At 46.7% G+C, this 23,728-nt stretch overlaps 1 protein-coding gene across 6 annotated transcripts in view; it reads right to left on the bottom strand.

The window, feature by feature from the left end:
- The window catches only part of LOC6604707 (muscleblind-like protein 2a), an 85,252-nt gene that overhangs the window by 14,724 nt on the left and 46,800 nt on the right, over window positions 1–23,728 (bottom strand). For 3 of the 6 annotated variants that reach the window (XM_026985699.1, XM_026985700.1, XM_026985701.1), the window contains exons 2-3: window positions 7,032–7,202; window positions 6,761–6,943 (exon numbers count right to left, since the gene is read on the bottom strand). In XM_026985699.1, the coding sequence (XP_026841500.1) occupies window positions 6,761–6,943; window positions 7,032–7,202 (354 nt within the window). Of the gene's footprint in view, window positions 1–5,054; window positions 5,364–6,760; window positions 6,944–7,031; window positions 7,203–23,728 lie in introns of all 6 variants that reach the window. The other 3 variants (XM_026985697.1, XM_026985698.1, XM_026985696.1) reach the window with 2 other exon arrangements.

Here is a 23,728-nt window from a genome sequence, read left to right as displayed (position 1 = left end):
TGTGTGTGTGTGCGTGGTCGTGGGTGTGTGTGCGTTTTTGTTTTGTGCAAACAGATGAAAAATACATAATAGTAGAAGAGTACGGAAAAGTGTTTTGATATTCGGATAAGTAAAATAATAGAAACAAATCAAATTGTTTAGATATATGTATATTCGTACAATAATATGGCCATATTATTTATTGATAAATCAAGCAGAAATCAACAACAAAATTGAACTGATTTCCGCTTGAATATCGTTGGACCTTAAATAAAACTAAATATTTTTGGCCTGCAAATGTCATGGAAATTAATCTCGTGGAAAGCGTAACTCAAAGCCAGTGTTGTTAGAAATATATTTCAAATATAATTAAGCCTTGCAAAGCTGGCCAAAGAACGCATTAGATAGATAGATAGAGAGTGAGTGAGAGTGAGAGAGGGCGAGAGATAGAGATAGAGAGCATTCTTTCTGTCTTAAACTCTAGATCTTAGCTTAGAACTAACTTAGTTGTTTGCAATAAAAACCAACAATCGATTTGACTTTTGACACACACTCGTAGTGAAGGGGGGTGGTGGTGGTGGTGGGGGGGGGGGGGCGCTACCGATGCAGCGTTGCTGGAATAAGATTTGACCTGATTTTCCTCCACCCTGTAAGCCAGGGCCATATATTTTTGGTGTAGAGCCCAAGCTAATGCGTTTAACACCGCAATTGGGTACCTATGTGTGTGTGTGTGTCTAATAACTAAAACCCAAAACGAAACAGAAATAAAAACGAAAGGGCAAAAAACCTTAGCATACATTTGGGGGCACTGCACAAAATTTGCATTTAAATGAACTCGCACGTAGAGAGAGGCAGAAAGGGATAGAGAGAGTGAGAGAGAGAGACATGAGGCTTCTTTTTTTTCTGTTTTTGGTCCGCTGCTGCTGCTGCTTGTCCTGTCTCTGGCAATGAATGCTACAAATGGATTAATTCGCTTGGGCGCGACAACTTCGGTGGGCCACGGGTGTATCTGTGTATATCTGTGTGTGTGTGTGTGTGGATATTGGGGTCGAGTCTATAAAGAAAAAACAACAGCCGACAGGCCGACAGGCCGCCTCTGGCTCGGCATCAGACCTCTTTCTCTGTGCTGGACAATTCATTGGCATGGAAATCTCAGCTTTTAGTTAATTTTCCGGTTCAAACGTTATCCTGCCAGACTAATCCATGTCGTTCGTGTCCATGTCCTGTGTCCTGTGTCCTCTGTCCCGTGTCCTCTGTCCTGTGTGAATGGGGGCCACAGTACAGGTTGACATTTACATTTTTGGGGCAAAACAGAAGAACAGCAGGCGGCTGTTTCCGCAGTTTTTTGCTCGGCAGGTGGGACCGTCGATTGACATATGGGGCAAAACAAAGAAAACTTTTGGAGGGGTGGTGGGTGAGGGGTGAGGGGTGAGGGGGGGGTTGTAAATCATAAATACGGAATACAGTTTCGTGTGTGTCGGGGTCTGTTTTCTGTTGTTGTTGTTGTTGGGATATCTATAGATATTTACATGGTTATATAGGCTGGATGAGTGGATAACAACATTGAATAGTTTTTGGGTACAATAAATATCGACTTTTGTCATGCAAGGGAATACCCCAAATGAGAAATTACAAACTATTCAAGAGTGTACAATGAAACAGCAACGCTGCATCGATCGTTAAGGCTCTAAGACCCGTCTAAACCTGCCCCAAACTATAACCATTACCATCTCTAATCTCTAATCACTTAAGATACACGTTTTGTGGGGTTTTCATGATGGGAAAAGCTAGAGTACTAGAGTGGGGTTATCAACAAGCTACGGTAAAGCATGAAGGGGGGAGGCTGGGGGGTGTAAACCATTTTACAAAATAAAATACAAACGTGGAGAGAGGTGGGAGGGAGGTGGTAGGGAGGTAAGCGTTTAATTTCTTTCATTTTTCAGGGCCATAATCGCATTAAACGACGACGACCCATAAATACAATTATGCTCGTGTGTGTGTGTGTGTGTGTGTGTGTGTCAAAGGACAATTTTCATACAATATACACGTAGGGGGGAGGGGAGGGGGGAGGATGGGCTTCCTTCCGGAAAAGCCTCGATTGAATTACGCCTAAAATGCTGCAACAATTTTTCACTTTATGCGATATTATGCTGCAATTATGTGTGCCATCTACCTGGCTCCCCGCTGCCACCCCTGTCTCCCCTGCTGCCGTGCAACAACGTTGTTGCGTCAAATAAATTTCCAGCAGAAAGCAATTAAGTCGCGAATTAAGTACAACGGCATTGGCAGCCAGGACACGGACAGGGACACGTACACGTACACTGATACGGATACCAGCCAGGACCTGGCTCCGGCACACACGTGGCAATCACGTACGTGTGCTTGTGTCTCTCTTTCACGCTCTCTCTCTCTCTTTCACTCTCTCTCTTGCCGGCTGGCTGCGTGCTCAAAGTTTTAACGCGTTATAATAAATGTTAATTTTGGCCCGAACGAAAATCAACATTTATGGCGTGTTTTATGCGAGCCTCAACATATTTTTCCGCTCCCCTCCCGCTCCCCCACCCCCCTGCCACTCCACATTGGGGATTATATACCGCTTGCCACCTTTTATATTTTGTTGCCCAAAAATTATAATTTATCAGCATTTAATTATTTATTACTAGACAAACAAAAAGGAATATCTAAATGCGTACTTGTATTACGCGATTGTGGAATGATGATTTGGCCATTAGCCCGAAATAGGGATTAATAGCAACGTATGTAGGCTTAATATTTATAGTCTTTAGACTCCCCTCAGTCCCCCTTTAGAGCCCTGGAGGAGCCTACATATAGCCGTATATACCCAAAGGCACTTGGCACTAGAGTGGTGTAGCTGTCAGGCAGAGGAGAGCCCCCTCTTAGCCCCCTAAATGCCCCATAAACTATGATATTTGTCTGAATATTTCCAAAAGATTTTTCTACAAATATTTCCTCCGCTAAAACCTAAATATCTTCTCTAGAAGACTGTATATTCCCCAGCATTATATCGAGCAGAATTGTGTAGATGCGCGAATGCCCCTAATGGAAGATAAATCTGGCATAAATCTGCAGCTGACAGGCAGAGGAGAGACCCCTTATAGCACCATTATAACCTTATAATAGCCCAATAAACTATGATAGTTATCTGCATATTTCTAGGAGAATTTTCTACAATAATTTCTGCCTAGGATGTGCCCCCAAAACACTCTGATATTTCCTCTCTTAGAAGCTGAATATCTTCTCTAAAAGAATATATATTTGCCCGCACTATATCGAACAGAATTGTGTGGATTTTTTTGTGTACGCGAATGCCCCTAATGGAAGATAAATCTGTATCTGGCAGGCAAAGGAGAGCCCCATAATAGCACCATTATAACCCCAAAATCTATGATATTTGTCTGAATATTTCTAGGAGATTTTTCTAAAAAAATTTCTGCCTAGGATGTGCCGCCCAAAACACTCTGATATTTCCTCTCTTAGAAGCTGAATATCTTCTCTAAAAGAATATATATTCCCCCGCATTATATCGAACAGAATTGTGTGGATTTTTTTGTGTACGCGAATGCCTCTAATGGAAGATAAATCTGGCATAAATCTGTAGGTGGCAGCCAGAGGAGAGCCCCATAATAGCACCATTATAACCCCAAAAACTATGATATTTCTCTGAATATTTCTAGGAGATTTTTCTAAAATAATTTCCGCCCAGGATGTGCCCCAAAACACTCTGATATTTCCTCTCTTAGAACCTAAATATCTTCTCTAAAAGACCCCAGCATTATATCGAACAGAATTGTGTGGATTTTTTTGTGTACGCGAATGCCCCTAATGAAAGATAAATCTAGCCTAAATTTGTAGCTGGCAGGCAGAGGAGAGCCCCTAATAGCACCATTATAACCCCATAATAGCCCATATTTCTAGGAGATTTTTTTTACAAATATTTCCTCTGCTAAAACCTTAATCTATTCTCTATAGGAATATATATTCTACAGCATTATATCTATCTAGATATAGATAGAATTGTGTGGATTTTTCTGTGTACGCGAATGCCTCTAATGGAAGATAAATCTGGCGTAAATCTGTAGCTGGCAGGCAGAGGAGAGCCCCATAATAGCACCATTATAACCCCTTAATATCCCCATAACCTATGATATTTATCTGCATATTTCTAGGAGATTTTTCTAAAATAATTTCTGCCTAGGATGTGCCTCCAAAACACTCTGATATTTCCTCTCTTAGAAGCTGAATATCTTCTCTTAAAGACCATATATTTCCCAGCATTATATCGAACAGAATTGTGGAAATTTTTTTGTGTACGCGAATGCCCTTAATGGAAGATAAATCTGGCATAAATCTGTATCTGGCAGGCAGAGGAGAGCCCCATAATAGCACCATTATAACCCCTTAAGAGCCCATATTTCTAGGAGATTTTTCTACAAATATTTCCTCTACTAAAACCTGAATGTTTTCTCTATAAGAATATATATCCCCCCCCGCATTATATCGAACAGAATTGTGTGGAGAATAATCTCTATTTTCTACTACTACTTGTATTTATAACTATTTTTAGTCGATGGAGACAGATTTAATATGTGTGTGGTTTGTGTTAAAGCTAATGAAATTGTTGGGCATGCAGCGTGGAGCTAGTAATTAAATTTGCTTTAAATTACAAAGGGGGGTCATAGGGGGTCAAAGGACGTCGGACACTGGAAGTTAAAGCAAATTCAATCAACTATTTTCGAACTAGTGGACGGCCTAAGGCGAGTCCTTAAACAACAAACAACATACTATAGAGAGGGGTAGAGTTTTCTGGGGGGTGGGGGTGGGGGGTGTGTATCTATGTATCTATGTATCTATGGCATACTTGGTGGATTGTGTGTTAGTGCAGGAGTAAAGTTGTGTGTGTGTGTGTGTTGTTGTTGTTGTTGTTGTTGTATATCTCTGTTTGAAGTTAAAAGATAAACGAAAACAGCGCTAGTGAAAGGCAGCAAACATTGGAATGGAAAAAACAAAACAAACGTTAGGCGGCTTAAACAAAAAAGGGCCAAAGGGGGGGTAACACAAAAAGGTGTGTGGGGGGTGGGGGGTAGGGTGGGGGTTAAAGTATTGAGAAAATATATAGTATATAGCCATACCGCAGCTGCAGCAGCGACAGCGGTGGCGCGTGTTTGGGCCGCTTTTAATTGTGCCTGTAGGTGCAGGGGGGGATGAAAGTAGCGGCAGGGTTCACGGGCGCACCGTCCCTTAACGGCGTCCATGCATACCGTTATCGAGCCATCGTCGTGGCGGGCGACACTCTCCTGCGGGTGTGCGAACCGGCATTCGGATTCGGCCCGCTTGCAGGCGCCGCGCAGGAACTCGCGACACACCTGAATCGTGATCGTGATCGTGATCGTGGTGGTGGTGGTGGTGGGGGCGAGCGACGGGGGTGGGGTTGTTTGGGGGGCCGAGCCACACACACACACGCACACGCCACGCACACACATTATCATTGTTGTTGTTGTTGATGGTTGTTGGTTGGTTGTTGTTGATTGTTGTTGGTTGTTGAAATTCGCCGTTGATTGCAGATTGGTTGGTTGGTTGGTTGGTTGCGGGCGTTGGCAGCGGATAGCAAAAGTGGCAGCAGTTGTGGTTTCGGTTGTTGTTGGTGGTTGTTGGTTGTTGGTGGTGGTTGGTGGTGGTTGGTGGTTGGTGTGTTGGTGTGTTGTGGTGTGTTTTTAGGCGGAGAAGGTGTGTGTGTGTGTTTTTTTGTTGTTGTTGTTGTTTTGGAAATAATGGAAGGATATTCAGTAACAAGTTCATTTCTTTTTGGTTTTATATAAATATATATTTTATTTTTATTTTTGTTGTTGATTTTGCAGGCAAGTGTTTTTTTTTAGTTGCTGTTGCTTTTGTTGTGGTTAGAGCCAATATTTGGTTTGATTTTTGTTTAGTTTTTGCTTCATGCCGATTAGTTTTGTCAAATTTTTCAAAATTTTCGGTGGCACAAAGATAGATAGAGAACAACGAGAATGCAAGGATTAAGGGAAATCAAAAACACAAACAAAACGTCAAACAAAAAACCATAACGAGCTCGGTGGGGAGAGGGGGGGACTGTTTTTTGTAGAGAGAAAGAGAGAGGGAGAGAGGGAGAGTGTCTGCTGGGGATCTGCCTGTTAGATCTAGCCCTCAATTAGAATTTAGCAAAATGGATACCAAATTGAGAATTCTGGGGGGGTGGTGGGGGCAAAACAGATCCCTAGATCCAAAAGAAAAAGAGAGACAGAGACAGAGACGAGCTTAAAAAATAAAAAAAAACCAAAAAAAAATCGGAAAAACGAATTGTTAGAGAAACAAACATCAAGATTGGGTTGCTTCAAAAATTTGGCGTACTTTTTTTTTTTTTGGTTTGTTAGACGCGTATCTGTGTGTGTGTGTGCGTGTGTGTCAATTGTCAAATCAATTCTGGGTTATAGAACGTTGTCAGATTTTGTTGTTGTGCGAATTAGAACTCAAAACTCTGTACAATATCATTGTTTTAGCTCGCAATTTGTTCTTTTGTATAGCACATATTTTTTGTTGTTTTTTTTTTAAATATTAATACTAATTATAATTAAAATACACAAAAAAAAAACAAACAAAACACAAAACGAAACGAAATGGTAAGACATTTGGGCATTCATTGGCATTTCGTAAGTAAAATTGTAATTAAAACGTAAAACGTAACGTAACGTAAGCGTAACGTAAAGGCGGCGGCAGCACTCTCCTTGCGGCAAACAAAACTCACCTCTAGCCTGTCGGAACGTGGTATTTTCTGTTGTTGCACCTGCACCGCCTGCGGCACCACCGGCCCCAGCTGGGCGGACACGGCCGACGGATCGGGCCCCAGCAAGGTGGGCACCAGATGTCCAGTTGTGTAGTACGGACTGTACGAATTGGCCGGTATCCCGGACAAGTATGGATTTGTGGCCTGCAAAAAGGTGGCGACAACAAGGACAGCATTAAAGGGGGGCCCTCTGGGTGTGTGGGGGGGCGGGGTGGAAGAGGGGGACACTCACCACGGCTGGCACTTGGCCGGATATGACCGGCTGGCCGGGGGCAATGCCCATCTGTTGCATCAGTGCATTCTTGAGGGCCAAATGATTGCGTCCATTTATCAATAGCTGATCCTTCAGATGCTGTGGTGGATGAAAGTATTTGCACGGCGGTTTCTCACGATTACAGCGGCCCTGCAAAAGAAAAACACAACCACAAAAATTGTTAGCAAATTGTTGGCCAAAAACAGAGGGAAAAAAGAGGCCAAAGACAGACTTTGATTTCGGGGGGGCACTAATTTATGTTATGATTAACGCAAATTGTGGCGCTTAACCTCAATTCCTGTGGCGATGCCACCATCAGGGGCAGGTTTATTTGATTTTATTAGAAATATATTAAAGGGGAGAGGGAGAGACGAGGGACAGTCTCTGGGCCCTCAACTGTGACCCTTCGACAGGTGACTCATGGGGCATGCAACCAATTAACTGCATGCAAATGCGTTTGCAATTTCCCTTTGAGCTGGCATTTTTTTTGTTTTTTTTTTTTGGAAATTCATTTTTAATTGCACTTCATTTGCACTTGCGAGGGGGGTGGGGGGTGGGGGTAGGGTAAGCCCAAATGTCAACAATAATTATTATGACCAAAAGTCTGAGAGTGAGAGCTAATGCGCCCTGGGGCATGCAACATGCAGGCAGGCAGGCATGTAAATTATATTTAATTCAGAGCAAATGAAGTTAACAAATATTTGCACTCGAGAGGCGACTCCACGAATGTGGAGCGGCAAAAAAAATACAAATACACACACACACAATTCAGGAGTGTGTGTGTGTGTGTGCATAAATTGATTGTTTGCCTTGGACCAGGACGAGGACGAGGACGTGGGTCCTGGTAGCAGCTCTGGGTAGGACCTCGGGACCCCCAACAATTGGGGCGTTGAGCAAACAGAGCTGGCAACAGTAGCAACTCGGTTTTTTTTCGCTTCTCCTGCCACCACCCCCCACCCAGTGGTGGGGCTGCCGCTGCTGTTGATGGCATTTCAAATTTATGACGCAATGAAAGCTGCACAAGATTTATGGACTTTCCCGACAAAAACCGGACGCTAACTTACAAATAATTGTTGTCGGAACAATTTGCATTTCGGTATTGGGTTTTTTTCTTCTATTTTTTTTGTTCCAAACGAATATACGAATATTTATTTGATAAACTACTAAAAAGTGAGCCACCATTAACTTAATTAATTATCCAAATTTATGTACTAATATAGGCCCAAAATATTTGTGCAGCACACAAGGAAAATGATTGGAATTCACAAAATATTTATTGTTGACACACACACACACACTCACACACACACAGGCTGGCAATCAGGCATGCCACATGAGGAGGCAGGCACTTTTTTGGTTTATTTGTTGTCATTTAATGCTTGGATTGAGTTTACTTAACAGCCAACAACAGCCACAGATTGACTGCCATTTGTAGCTGTGTGGCAGTACTTGTATCTGTATCTGTATCTGCGCAAGTATCTGTGCAGCTGTCTGCCTCTGGCCTCTGGCTCGCTTCAATCAAATTGTAATGCAATTTGTTAGAGAGCATTTCACACTCGTTGTCCATCGAAAGTGGGCTAATTGCCTGCTGATTGGCTCAAATGTTTGATAAATGGCATTATATGGCAGGACGAGGTATGGCCTTAAAGGACCCTCTTAAAGGGACCCCACAATCGAACAAGACATTATTTTTCTGCATTTCTGGCAGACATTATCTTGTGGAAGCCAAGCCGTGTGGACCCCAGACCCCCCCCCCCCCCCTTGCCGGGTGGACACTTTTCTTCCGTTTCGCTCTTTCTCTCTGTCGCTTTTTTTTTCTTTGCTTGCCACACGCCACACTAAACATTTTCATGTCATTTCGATTGTAATCTGCATGGCTGCTTCTCCGTTTGCCCTCCGCCCTCCGCCGTCTGGTGCGAAAAAAAAAAACGGAAAAGCGAGTGTGAAAATTGCAAATGGTGTCCACTCACGCACGCGGAGAGAAGGAGCCAGCAGAGAGAGAGACAGACAGACAGACAGCGAGATAGACAGAGCGACAGACAGCATATTTGCATTGCAGGACTCTGAAACTGGCATCCTGCCGTAGCCGTAGCCGTAGCCATGGCCTCCTCCGCTGCAGATTATCCGCTTTAAATTGCAATGATTACTTTTCCCCTTTTTTTGGGGGGGTTGGGGCTTTATAGTGATGGCATTTCAGAGCCATTTTTCTTCGCCGTCTCGAAACAATGTCGCCTTGGCTCCACGAGTGCTGAGGGGGGGTGGAGGGGCTGTCTTGGGCTAAGGAATTTCTCATGTTTTCTCCTGCCAAGTGCAAGTCAGGTCCAGTCATGTATATCGTCGCGTATCGCATTGCCATTTGGCCAAGACATGCGTCTTGGATCCTTCGGCGCCAGGACTCTGGAGCACTCAGGACGATGTCCTTGCGCCGGCCCCAGGTCCTAGGGTATTAAATGTCATTTTGCATTTCGTGACAAGTTGGCTAATCTGACTCGAAAGTTATTTATTTCTTCTTTGTTGAGTGCAAAAGGAATTTTTCTTACGCTTTTTTCCTTTTGGATCCTAAGAGCATTTACATGGCTTTTTCCCAGCCCCCCTAGCCCCTCTCTTGACTCAATCTTGACTCGAAGTTTGCTCAGGCCCCCCCCCCCCCCTGGAGGGGGTGGGACGGGGGCGATAGCTACTTTTCTTCAATTTAGCCGCGATACGAATCGTCTTTGAATGTTAATAAAACGGATTTTTATGCAAATTTAAAACTGTTTAGTGGTTCGACTTTGGTATGCATTAAAAAGGAGTCCTGCTGCAGCAAGGGGGGGGGGGGGGGGAGGGATAGACAAAGAGTTGCTTGAAATGGTGGAAACTTTAAGGCAGTTCCAGGACGATTTGTAGGCCCAAGGTGCTGCCGATCGGTACAATTCATGATAAGCCACTTGGCCATCACATGCCATGTGTCCCCCCCTTGGCCGGAATGCAACGGAGGCAACTCCATTTAAGGCTTTACATAAAACATAAGCAGAAACTGTTGTTGCCCGGTCCAATGCCCCAAAAAAAAGGAGGATGGTAATACAAACTAACGGCAGTACAAGCTTTGGCACTTTAGAACTCACACAGGGACACACAGGGACACACACAGAGGGACAAACCGAGAGGGACCCACACATGCGGGAAGAGAGTTGAAAACTATTTGCCACACAGATACACACCACCACCAATAAGGCAAACAACAAATCGAGATAATCAAAAAGCAATTGCAGCCAGCAAATGATACCCAAAGAGACAGAGAGAGAGGGAGAGAGGGAGGGCAAAGAGCGGCTTTAAGGCACATATTTATTGTATTAAAAATGGGGGGAACAAAAAATTCCACCATTCAGGGCAATTTTTCCGATTTCCAGCCGATGGGAGAATATTTTTGTAAAATGCAAACAAATTGGCTAAAGGCAAATGGTCAATATTTGTTAGAACCGAGAGAGAGAGAGTGAGGGAGAGAGAGAGAGAGACGTATGGAGAGAGAGATAGAGATAGAGACGTAGATAGCCCCATGACAAAACAATAGCCCAAGGGGGAGGCGGGGGGGAGGCACAGACAATGGCAGGGGGGCGGGCATGGCCGTGCAACAGTCACTGAACTCGCCTTCAACTAGCCAATGCATATGGCAGGCACCCCCAACCCACCCCCACCCCCCCCTTTATCTCCCTGGGAAACAAAGGACGAGCCTCCCTGGCACGCCATGTTTTTTTTTCAATCATGCATCCGCTCGAGCGGCCGTTGCATTCAATGGAGCCTCCGCATACTTTTGGGATTTGCAACTGAATCCCACGGGCCTCCCAGGGGGGGGGGTGGGGGCCTCGTTTGGGCTTTAAACCCTAGAGGAACTTTTTGCGAATTAATTGAAAAATGTGGCATAGAATTTTTGGGGGCTAAGTGGATTAACTTTTAAGGGGGGGGCAGAAGCAGAGGCGTTGTATCGACTGCCATGTTTGCGTTTCATTTGCTCATTTAACCTCTTCGCTCTCCGCTCTCCACTCTCCACTCTCCGCTCTCCACTCTCTGGTCTTTCTTTGGCACCTCCAATCGCGCGCGGCATTCATTTGTCCGCTTATCAGAGCCGAAATTCACTTAATTTAATTAAAGTGCACGGCGCGAAAGAGGAGCCGGAAGAAGCAGCGAATGCCACTGGTCATTCCACCGCCATCATCATCAACACGAGGACGATGACGTCCAGGACGAGAGAGAGGGAGAGCGAGAGAGGGAGGGGTAGAGCCAACGACGTCATGGCTTCATTTACGCCTCCCGGTTGCCCGGTGCCTCGGCTTCGTTGCGCCCCCGAATTAATTTCCGTTTTGCAAACCAATTGAAAATCCAATTTTCAATACACAAACCATATAGAGAGAGAGGGGGAGAGAGAGAGGGGGAGAGGGGGGTGGGGCCTAGAGGGGCATACGTTTAACTAACGTCCAGTGGCAGTGGCAGTGGCAGTGGCCGTGCCACACACGTGCGGCAAAAGTTTGCTCACTTTTAAAGAGCTTTAAAAAGTGGCAAACGGATGGAGTCCTGCGGGGGGGGGTGGCACTGCGCCCGAAAGTAGGCAACAATATATGGGCATTAAACGTAAACCGACTGCAGCCTGCCTGCTGCCTGCCTGCCACCGGGTGGCACTGCTGTGGTCAGGTGGCCGTCTCCCCTGCTGGTCACTGCCTTGTTTATTTGTACACACACGGCCACCCCCCCATCCCGCCCCTTCCAGGGATATACACTCCCTCTCTGCCTCTGGCTCTCTCCCTCCCTCCTGCATGTGGCCACATAATGCACGCCACGGCGCCTGTCCCAGCCCTGGGGCACATTGATTTTTTGCCTTGCCACCCCCTCCCCCGCCCTGCCTCACAGCCATTCCAGGCGCAGGATGATCTGCTTAGGCGGCTCTTGATTATCCAACCGTTGGCGGGTTGGCCTTTCAATGGCATTCAAAGAGATTCATTTTCCCTGCATTCAATCGCAAGAAAAATTCCTGAATATCCTTGAGGTAGGAAAATATTGAATTTTCTTAATTTTTGAGTTTGAAAGCATTTTCATGCCTTTTCTTGAAACTTTTTGATGGCCTATGACCTGGGACATGACTTTGCCATTATCTTTGTGGCAATCGACACACGCACACGCACACTGGGGGCAGGGATTGGTGGCAACATTAAATGGCGAGTTTTTTGTATATGTTTTTTTTTTTTCTCGCTTTTTGATGGCTTTTTAACTGCAGTCATTTGCAAAAGACACACACACACACACACACACAGATGTGTAGGCAAATGTTTGCCTAGGACACACACACACACACACACACACACACTTGCACACACGACATGGCGGCGTTTCCGTTTCCTTCACGGAGGTTCGCGGCGACAAAATATCGCGTGACGCGGCGATAAAAAATAATCATCATAATGTTATACGAAGAAAAAGGAGGGCCAACGAGGGGGCCAACGAGGGGGGCAACGAGGGGGCAGAGCCCAGGGTGGGTTGTGGTAGATTTTTATCGATTTTGTGGCCCCCCTTATGGGTGGATGGCCCCATTTAATGCGATTATTTGCGATTTCTTGTCCGCAAATTAACGACCAGCGGCCGCTTCATAATAATTTAGTAGTCGCAGGGCCATAATAACAGACCGCAGAGGCGACTGTGGCATGCCCCAAGGTCGTGATGTAAGCAAATTGATTTCGGTTTGCCCTGAAACATATGTCGCCCCTCTCCCCCCCCCCCAGGCTCGTAAAAAGGGGGTCATGGGGGGTCTAAAACTTTTGGCAGGAGGCACTTGGCATTCAATAGTTGCATGCCACAGCATATTTTCCAAAGCCAACTAATTGAAAAGGGAAGCTCCATAGAGAGAAAGTTTAGGGCAAACAAAGAGGGGGAGAGAGAGGGGGGGGGGGGGGAGACAAACAGGGACACGAGGACACGCTTTTAATAAATCCATCACATAACCCGCATTATTAAAAAAGATCCAAGTCCTGACACGAACAAGCAAAAGTTTGCGCTGGCAAACAAACAGAGGAGGCAGGACTCGGGACGCAGGACGCAGGACACGGAGAGCACAAGAGACATGTCTAGAGACAGAGAAAGAGAGCAGCAACAAAAAGGCGCTTATCAAATTTCCACAAACGATGACAATCAAGGGGAGCATTGGAGCAGCAGGGGGGGAGGCAGGGGGTGGCAGGGGGGTTATGGCAGGACCCTTAGACGTGGCGCTGTCCTGCCGTTGGAGTGAATGTAATCGCCAATAAACTGCATAAAGCGGGCAGCGGGCGATGCCGAAGGAATTCAATAAATTCGCCAACAAAAAAAAAAAGGACGAAAAACCCCTTTGAGTGAAGCCCATAAATAATTCAATTGTCAACACGACTCCACGGCAATGCAACATGCGATAATGTTGCCACACACACACACACAGACACACACACACACACACACACACACACACACACACACACAGACACGGGAGAAAGGACAACTTTTATGGCAACAAAAGTAAAGTTTTCTTCGTTTTTGCAACTTTATCGATTTACACGAAATGAGGCTCGTTATTAGTTGCCAGGAGCATGTGTGGCAAGGAGAGGGGGGGTGGGGGGGGGGGGGGGGTCCATCCTGTGAGCGACAGTTGTCAATGACAGCCCTGCCAAAGAAAGGACTTTTTCAACTCAATTAAAGCCAAGGCTTTCCGCTCAAATGACTAATCCGGAGGCAGGTCCCCCCCTCCCCCTTGCCACAGATCTGGAGCCATGGGTTTTCTGTATTTCATTTCTAGGGTATCCGCCAGTCGCCAGTCGCAGGCAGCGGCCCCTTTGCGCCTTTTTTTTATGATTTGTTTCGCTTGCCACATTTCCGTTTTAAAGGACATCGTCCTTCGACATAGCTGGGGCAATTTTTTATTGTTAGAAAATTGTTTTCTCCGCACGAAACGCACGGGGGGAGGGGAGGGGGGAATTGATTTCTTGTCTTTATGGCATTGTCCCTTTTTTGCCAGCCAAAGGAGAGATCCTTCGACAAAAGCTGCTGGCAAATTTAATATGTTATCCTTCGATGTGAGTCCTGCCGAAGTCCTGCTGCTGTTGTTGTTTTGTTTGTTTGAAAAATATTGAATTTTTGCGCAGAAAATAAAAAAATAAAAGAGAGAAATAAGGGATAACACATCGTTTTGCCGTGTTTGCGGAAACCATCGATAGGGGGGCAAAGGGGGGTGGAAAGGGGAGGGCCGGCTGAAGTGGAAAATTGTCCCTTCGGTTGTGTCCGTTGTGTCCGCTTTGCGGTTAACTTGTTTCAGGCTTCCCTTTTCCTTTGTTGTGTCCTTCCAACATGTGTTTTCCGCCCTGCAATATGCCCAAAGATACACAGATACACAGATACACGGATACCCAGATACACATCTTGTACCTTAAGGTATTTGATTTTGAAATTGAATTGCATTTTACTTGCTGCTGCAGCTGCCTCGTTCTGTGGCAGCTTATTGGCTTGCCGCATTTCAGTAATATTTTTCTTTCAGGTGTCGGAATAAATTATGGACAAAACTTTTAACCACTCAAAATGCAGGAATCTCCGGGAATGCAGGCTATATTTTCCGCACAAATTTTTTGATATTTTGTCTTTTAATTGGACTTCAATTGAAAACAAAGGCTCCAGGGATCAAAGTCCGGATTTTGTCTCTAAAAATTTAAGACTTTAAATTTAAATACCCACCCGCCCCCGGCCACGCCCCTGTCCCACACCCAACTGTTGATATATTATGAATATTTACACATTTCTCTATTTTTCTGGCATTTTCCCAGGGCTTTTTTTTTCGGTGTTCAACAAAGCATTAGCCTCCTGGCCGCTTAGGGACCACCCCTGGCCACCCCCCTCCCCCCCAGAGGACAGGGCCAACACAAACAAACAAGGGGTGGAGGGGGGGGGGGGGGGGGGGGGGGGGATTCCAGGGGCAGACAGCAATGATGAGCGGCAGACAAACAAATGGCGAAAAAAACGTAGAAAAAACTTGAAAAATATTTTAAAAAAAAGTGTGGGTGGGAGGAGGGGGGGGGGGAAAATATAAAAAAATAAAAAGTGCGGGAGAGGGGCAGAAAAAAAATATATAAAAAAATAAAGAGTGTGGGAGAGGGGAAGAAAAAAAAAGAGTGCGGGAGAGGGAGGGGCAGAAAAAAAAACATAAAAAATAATATCATGAATGCAATGACTTTTAATGCACAGTTATTGCGCTGTCTGTGTGATGTGGCCTCCCCCCCCTCCTTGCCACCATTACATATACAAAATATATTTTAATATTGCATACTTTCTGGCGTTCGGTGCGCTTACATGACGCTGCAACGTGTGGCATGTGTGTGTGTACTCTTTTTGGCAAGCTTCATTGCCACTTTGGCCAACAAAAAGGGGGGGAGGGCGGTAGGGGGCGTGGCAGACAGAGAGTCGCCCCATGCCGCATGCCGCATGCCGCATGCCCCTTTGCCCCGTGTGCTGCACATACTAATAAGGCTAAGTGGCAATGACAAACACAAATGCAAAGGACGACACACACACACACACACATAGAGAGAGGGGGGGTGGGGTGGGCGACAACTGTCTGTTTTTGGGGCGTCTCTCGTGTGGCGCCACAAAGCGAAGCATTTTACGACTGTTGAATGACCTCATAAGCATGCGTGTTTATTTTTTGGTCCGCCTCCCCCGCTCCGCCCCGCCCCGCCCCCTCTCACCACACAAAAATTGGACATGTTCTGTGGCGCAGACTCTAATTGTGGCAGCTTGGCGGGTGGTGGGGGGTGTCCCTGCCCATTTATAGGCAACCTTCATATTCCGCAAATTGATGCACCCGTGCACTCGAGCCATTAGCCTTCCCTACCCCCCTCCCCCTCACCCCTCTTACTCTGCTTCTTCTTTTGTAATTCCTTCGCTGCAAGACAGTCTTCAAGTGCTGCTCCTCCGGCTGCTTCTCTCTTGTCGAGCCATCAAATGTTATCACAAAAAGTATTTTCCGAGTCAGCGCACACACAAAAACCAGCGCAGCAGAGGGGTGAGGGGGGGGGGGGGATGATGGGGCTGCCACCCGCAGCGAAAGTTACAAATAGAGTTGCCATCAAATTTCATATGCTTAACACGTGCCCCGCCCCAGTCCCCGCCCCCCACGAAACTTCTCCACCCCGCCCCCCACCCCTTCCCCCGCCTGTCAGCCCTTTCACACGTCGGCGTGGAGACTTTTTCTTGTCTTTTTTGTGTCATATTTATCTAGAATCGTCAGTCAGGATTGCATGCGTTGCATGCCACAGCCACAAAAAGGCTGCCCAGGAAAATTGGCTTTTCTGTCACTCGGAAGAGAGGAGGAGGGTGGGGGGAGGGGTGGGGAGGGGGGTTGGCGGGGGTCTCTGCCAAAAAACCCGTCAAAACTCAATTAAAATTAAGCATCCGATAAGGCAAACATTTGCCAGGCAATGAAAGTGAAACGAGGGGGGGGGGAGAGGGTGGAGAGGGGGCACCCCGCGGTATATCTGGCAAACGTTGTTGAAAATTTCCATGGCATACTTTCGGGCGCCAGCAGAAAAGTTAGCCCGTTATGTAAGGGGGTGGGGGGGGGAGGGGGGCCAGGAGGGCAGGGGGTGACCCAAAAACACAATCAAATTAGAGGCAACAGCAGCCAAAGATCGAAATTCGATTCTTATGTAAATCGAAACTCCTTGGAAAACGCCAGGTAAGCGACCGACAGCTGTGGCCACTCGACTCTCGCAGGACTCTCGCAGGACTTGACCCTCGGCTCTAATCTGCATAATTTGCACACATCTGACCTGGCCCTGGCCCTGGGCCTAGATATTTATTTCTAATGAGCTACGGGATGCCCGCAGGGTAGTTGCAACATCTGCTCGATGGGTATAAAAGTTCTGGACTCGCCCTACCGAAAGTTGATTAAAAAACTGCTGCAGACTGTGCCTGAAAGTGTCCTTTTTGAGTCCAAGCGGCAAGGGGAGGCCCAACCATAAATACTTATCGATTCCCGGGCATGTTATCGGTAATCCACTTATCACCGAGCATCCCCAAGGTCGACAGTCGGGCCCCCAGGATCCCCACAGGCTTGTGTTGTGGCTGGCCACAGCAGGCGGCAGGCGGCTTCAGTCATGTGGAAGTCGAATGAATTTGTCATGAGGACATCCCCCCCTCGAAAAAAAGTGACAGGACTCCAACACAGAGAGAGAGCGGGGCAGAGAGAGGGGGTGGGGGGTGGATGGGTGTGCCATTATAAATATAATGCCAATAAATGCTTTGGGTTTATCGATTGTTGCGCGGGGGTGGGGCGAGGGGGGGACCCAAAGAGTTGCCACACGCAGAGATCGCCCCAAAAGGCCGCAGCGGGAGACGCCTCAGAGGCCTGAGAAATCGAGTAAAAAAATAAAAAAAAAATAAAACCCTGACAGGTGTTTTGCCTCGGGGAGTCCTGCAGGACTGCCGCCTTAATTATGCAGGACAGGGTCCGAAAAAAAAGAAAATCTGCAGGAAGCAATTATGGGGGCGGGGCGAGACCCTGTAATCGGATAGTGGCACAACCCCCAGCGACGCCAGTGACTCATCCACGGCCCGATGACGTCAGCCCTGACAACCCCCCGAGGGGCAGGGGCAAGAGCCCGAGTCCAGGGGTTGAGACTGGTTTTCTCTTGAGTGAAAGAGCAATTGTGCTCAAGAGCACGAGAGGAAGAGAGCACGAGAGGAAGAGAAGAGCAGAGACGAATTCTTATACGAATCAGGTCTAAAGCAAACTTTTCTTCAACTTTAACTTGCCAAAAAGGCTATGGGGGGGCCTCATCTTTGCTCTTTTTGAGGGGGGGCTCTCGATTACCCGTAGAAACCACCGATTTCCACACACACATTGAAGTTTAATTAACAGCAGGAAAAACTTTGTGCCACACAAGCCGGGAGTCTCCAAAGCGATTGACAACGGAAAAGTGGGAAAAACTTGTACATTATTAACAGGGGAAAGCGGGTGGGATACCGGGGGCATGCCCCCAGCTCCTTTCAATCGTCAAGGGTTGGCCATAAGCGTGGCAGAAAAAAAAAGGGTCGCTGGGAATGTAAAACAAATTTGTTTATTGTTGAGACCGAGGCATCGGCAAACGGGATAAAGGATAAAGGATGATGACACCTTAACCTTTCACCGAAGCACCCATTGTCCTGCGGCCTGAGGACGGTGTCTGCCCGATTTATGAGCGTGTGCCTGCCCGGCCTCTTGGAATGCTAATTGCACGGGCCTTTGTCGCTAACGGGACATGTCGGACGGAAAAGGAACGTGCCGCATGTATTTCAGGTTTGCCGCTTTCTGCTTCCCATTTGGGACACTCTCTACCCGTTCTCTCCCCCCCCTCCTGTTGCTGCTCCTCCTTTGGCATTCATGCGGGTAATTTATGCAAATTTATTGTGCCTTTATCTGTTCGCTTTGCAGGCATTTCTTATGCTTCTTCGACGCGTGTTTACTGTCAAAATATCTAATCAATTAATAATGAAATTGCGAAAGGAAATGGAACGTAAATGAATATGAAAGAAGAGTCTTGAATGCTCTACGGAATGTGCCCAAGAAAGTACTTTTATTTGTGCCGATTCGAAGGCCCAAAACAGCCTCTTCTGTTCTTAAAGGTCCTGTCTCTCACTTGCTCATGAATTCCTGTTCCCCTGCCGCCAATTCCCTTAACATTTATCGATTTCCTTCGAGTCCTTAAACCTCTAACCCTCTAACCCTCTAACCCTCGCTTTTAGCCGCTAAAGAACAAATTTTGCCGTTTGGCTATTGGGACATTTGTTTTTATTGTTTTATTCAAAGACAACCCCCGCAAAAACCCCGCAATGACGTCATCAAAATGAAGGGGAAAAGCACAGGAAGTGCTTAAGCCACGTCCCAGAAGGGAAGGCATCTAGAGGGGACAGAGGGCTGTCAGTTCTGGAGGATCTCGTGGCCAACGCGTGTCCCATTTCGGAATGGATCCTCCTTTAGAGACCAGAAAGACCAGGCCCGACCAGCGGCCAGCTGCTAATTGTGATTTGTGTGAAACGTGTGAACGACCTTCGTCTGACCTTCCTCTTCCCTATCCCCTCCCCTATCTGGCGCATAGAAATCAAACAAACAACCGAAATATGTGCAGATCTAAACACGTTTTTTGGGCCTGGGCCTGGGAAGCGGCGACACACAACCCTTGAGATACATAACTGGACCTTCGCTCAGCCTCTCTCTGGACCTGGACCTGGACCTAAGGCATCTTTCAATATATTTATAAGCACATTATAGTGCATTGTTTGCTTCCCGTCCTTTGTCAAATGCCGAGGAGGCCAACCCTCAAGGAGTTTAGTTTTCCCTCAAAAAAGTAATCGTAGAACCAGAGTTCGCCACCCTTTTCGGCACATAAATTAATTTTCTTGTTCGCTGGACTTAAGATTTTCTTGTGGAAAGGTCCGTTAATGATGATCAGCATAAATAGTTTCCTCAAGGTCCTCCGCCCTGGACGTGCTTGGGGTTGGGGGAATTTTTATTATGTATGCAAATGATTATGAACAAATTCCGGTTAAACGATGGCACAAAGGGAGCAAGGGGAGGACCAGGGAAATGTCTTACAGGGGCCTCCATTTCTAAGGGGGGCGGGGGAGGGGGTGTCTTACCTGTAACGAGAAAGAAAAAGAGTGGCGGTTAGCCTTGGGGCTGGAGAGATATTTGAATGGATTTGATTTTCCCTCCTGGCCCTCCTCCCCCCTCCCCACCCCTTTATGGCCAATTTCACTTAGCCGTCCGTCCGGCAAATGCCAAACAATGAAGGGAATGGTGACGCCTAAAACGTCGGCAAACAAACGAATGACAAAAGAGTGCCCCTGTCGGTGGCAGTGGCAGTGGCAGTGGCAGGCCATACGGGCCATTAAATTCGGACTTCAAGATACATTTCCACTGACGCCACTGCTCGGCTTCAAGGTCATTAAACAAAATGGTGGAAGTGCGAACTTGAACGGTGTGTGGGGGGGGGGGGATGCCTGTTTTGAGCACTTTTCGCTGGCCAAATCCAAGCAAACCGCAAAAAGTCACGTAGCCCGAGATTTGCCCGAGAATGGAGGGAAGGATGAGTCGCCGGGACGTTGTTGCCTTCCGAGAGTCAACAGAAAATGCTCAAGTGCGAAAAAATGAAAATGAAGCGGTGTAGAAGAGAGCGAGAGAGAGGGAGGGAGAGAGAGAGAGAGGGACAGAAGGAAACCCTTAAAGTGCGACGGCAACGCTTTAAGTGGCGCACATGTGAGGAGGGGGGATCCCCACCCCCCCACCTATGGGACACAGGGGCGGCTGGGTAGGAAGGGCAATGAAATCTTAATGCCTTAATGGGCCACACAATCTAATTTACTTTTGTTTGTTTTCCTCTCTATCCGCTATCCACACCCCTGGCCTGCTCATTATTTCTGTTTTGGCTTCTCGTTTTCGTTGCGTTTTGTTGTGTTTTCACTAGAAATGATTTTGCTATGCATGTTTTTGGGTTTTGCCTTTGTTTTGTATGCCCTCTGTGGGCGCAGGGTATAGTGATTATGAGCAGAGCTTTGAGACGCGCAGAGAAGGAAGCAATCGAAGGAGTAGATCTATGCTGTTTCACCACCCCACCGCACCCTCGACTGTAAAGCATACGTTAACAGTGAGAGGAGACAGAGTACTAGCGCCAATTAACAGTACGAGAATATGTTAACAGTGCTAATAAGCGCTGAGCCACAGTCTAGGTTAACAGTCAGAGCGGATGTTAACAGTGCGAGAGCAAGAAAACAGCTTACCAGCGCCAGTTAACAGTGCGAGCATATGTCTCAGGTGATAATGAGCGCTGAGCCACTGTCCACGTTAACAGTCGGAGCCGATGTTAACAGTGCGAGAGCAAGAAAACAGCTTACCAGCGCCAGTTAACAGTACGAGAATATGTTAACAGTGCTAATGAGCGCTGAGCCACAGTCTAGGTTAACAGGCAGAGCGGATGTTAACAGTGCGAGAGCAAGAAAACAGCTCACCAGCGCCAGTTAACAGTACGAGCATCTGTTAAAGGTGATAATGAGCGCTGAGCCACTGTCCACGTGTTAGCAGTGAGAGCGGATGTTAGCAGTGAATTACAGTTTACCAGTAAAAGAACATGTTAAAGGTGAGAATGAACGTTCGGCCACAGAGCATTCAGAGCGAATGTTAACAGTACGACGGCTACTAACAGCGGCAGCTAATACTAACAGCAAGATCGCCTGCTAGCTTTAAAAGAGGCTGTTAACAGTGAAAGGCCCAGCGCTATGCTTCGGCATGTGTATAATCGGCATTTCTATAATCTTCGAGTGTATCAATGGCTTCGGCTTACAGGAACCTACTTGTTCCTTATTCTTCTATGTGGTTTCCGTTGCTGTTTCGTGTGTTCTTTGTGGCACTGCTTTTCGGGGCACGGTGCGGCATGGTATTCTGCCATTGCTAATGCCGTTAGCTTTGCCCCTTTGTTGTTGTTTCTGTGCCAGTTGTTCGCCGCTGTGCTTCGTAATCCTATTAACAATGGCGACTTTGTTGTCCTCCTCCGAGACCGCGTTCGCGTCAACAGCCTAGCCTATACACGCACACGCACACGCACGCACACATATACCGTTATGCGACGCCATTTTTCATATGCTTTTTTTTCCATTCTGCTGTTTCCGTATTGATTTTTATAGGTTTCTTTTTCTTTTTTTAAGCTCTGAGGAGGGCTAATTAGATTTAAAGTGCATTGAACTGCTCGAACCATCGATGCATGCTATAGGGCTTTCGTTCAAACATATGTACAAATGGAGTATTTCTTTAATATTAATTATTTTCAATAAGTATGGCTTAAAGCATGCCAAATTATCCCACAATTGAAGTACCACTCGTTTCAATTTTATTCCGAGCTAAAGGAAATCTCCACTCTATCCATCTATCTATCCATATCTGCCACTCAGGCAGCGCCTTGATGTGCCTGGGTATCTGGGTATCTGGGTATCTACCTTGACATCTGCTCCCCAAAGAAAAGACTCTGCCTTCCGCTTAGATACACGTATCTGCAGATTTTCTGTTAGGCCAAAAAGGAACTCTCGCTCTCTCCCCCTCTCTCCCTCTTCCTCTCCCTCTCTATCTTTGTGGCTGTCTCTATGTGTCTCTGTCGTTGTCTGTCGGTTTGCTCCTGTGCATTATGCTGAACATTTCCTGGAGCATTCTTGTAGAGCACAAAGACAGTTTAATCCCAGCTCACTATAAATCACACACACACACACACACACACACACACACACACATAGAGAGACAGACAGTCGGAGAGACGGCAGGTCGGTGGGACGGAGGGACGGTGGGCAGGGGAAGACATAGTAAGCTCCCAGGCGCATATCAAGTTGAGTTTTAAATATTGTAACCTCTTTTCTCTATTTTTTTTTCGTTATTTTTTTTTTTTTGCTGCCCCGGCTAGAAATTCCCCAAAGCTTAACAAGTTTTCACTCGGTTGAAGCTCGCAAAAACCAAAAGAGCATGAGAGCCGAGCCACAGGGCTAGTGGAAGCACTTGGCGTACAGAAATAGTTTTAAATTACACACGAAAGAGAGGGAAATTCTAATTTAATTTGAACGGCTTCGGGAGGAAAAGGAGGAGGAGGTGGAGGAGGAGGAGGTGCTGGAGAGTGTAGGAAATGCCTACAGATTGTATTGCATTTATTAACTGCAGCAACTAACCAACCCCCCACCCCCTCCCCCCACACAGGGGAGGGACACACACTAAGCCCTTCTTCACAAACTTTTGACAGACGCGACATTTTCTGCTTGTTTACCGCCTCAACTTTTAGCCCCGAAAAACCCAGACACCTGCATGTCAAAAATTCACCGACAGACGCAAGTTTTCCCCAGCAACATCGAGGGGGGAGTCTGGAGGGGGGGATGGAGGCACAAAACTTCTAATACGATCTTGGGAAGCCAACAAAGAATCTAATTCGATTGTACGAATCGTCCGTTATATGGTTTCTCCCGAAAATTGTACCCCAGAAAGATTTTCGTTGTTGAAAATTGACTACATTTAATTGGCCGCCACGCCACGCATCACAGGGGGAGAGTATCTGTGGCAGATATTCGCACTTCCCTTGTGGCATAATGATGCGACTTTTGCACTCGAGCTGGCGGGCGCACTTTGAATGCCGAAGACATGGCAAATTCGTCGCATCTTCAAGATTCTTTACCGCACCGACACACACACACACACACACACACACACACACACACACGGGGGGGGCTGCTCGACAGCGGCATTCCTTCTGCCTTGACACGCTTGAGAAATTCGCTTGCAATTATTTATAGAGACGAACGAGACGACAACTTGACTTGCCCCGCCCCCCCCCCCCCCCCCCCCCCCCCCCCCCGTCCCCCCATCAATGAATGAGTGCTTGAATGAATGAATGACGTCACCGTTCGCTCGCTCCACTTTTTGGGCAATTTAATAATGCAATTTGCCGAAATATGCAGAAATTTATGCGATGCATGTCGCGGCGGCTGCTCATAATTTTCGTTTCTTCCGTCTTTATAAATATTTATCCGAAATAATTTATTTGCATTTGGTTTTTGGCTTTTGTGACATATTTTTTGGCAACATTTTTCAGGCCATTAGAGAGCGGGCAACAGATAGAGGGAGAGGGAGAGTCCCC

The sequence above is a fragment of the Drosophila persimilis genome, unplaced genomic scaffold (assembly GCF_003286085.1).
Source record: "Drosophila persimilis strain 14011-0111.01,24,50 unplaced genomic scaffold, DperRS2 tig00000002-arrow-pilon, whole genome shotgun sequence".
NCBI classification, from domain to species: Eukaryota; Metazoa; Arthropoda; class Insecta; order Diptera; family Drosophilidae; genus Drosophila; species Drosophila persimilis.
The sequence above is the reverse complement of the archived record's forward strand: the minus strand, read 5'-3'. Positions and strand labels throughout refer to the sequence as shown.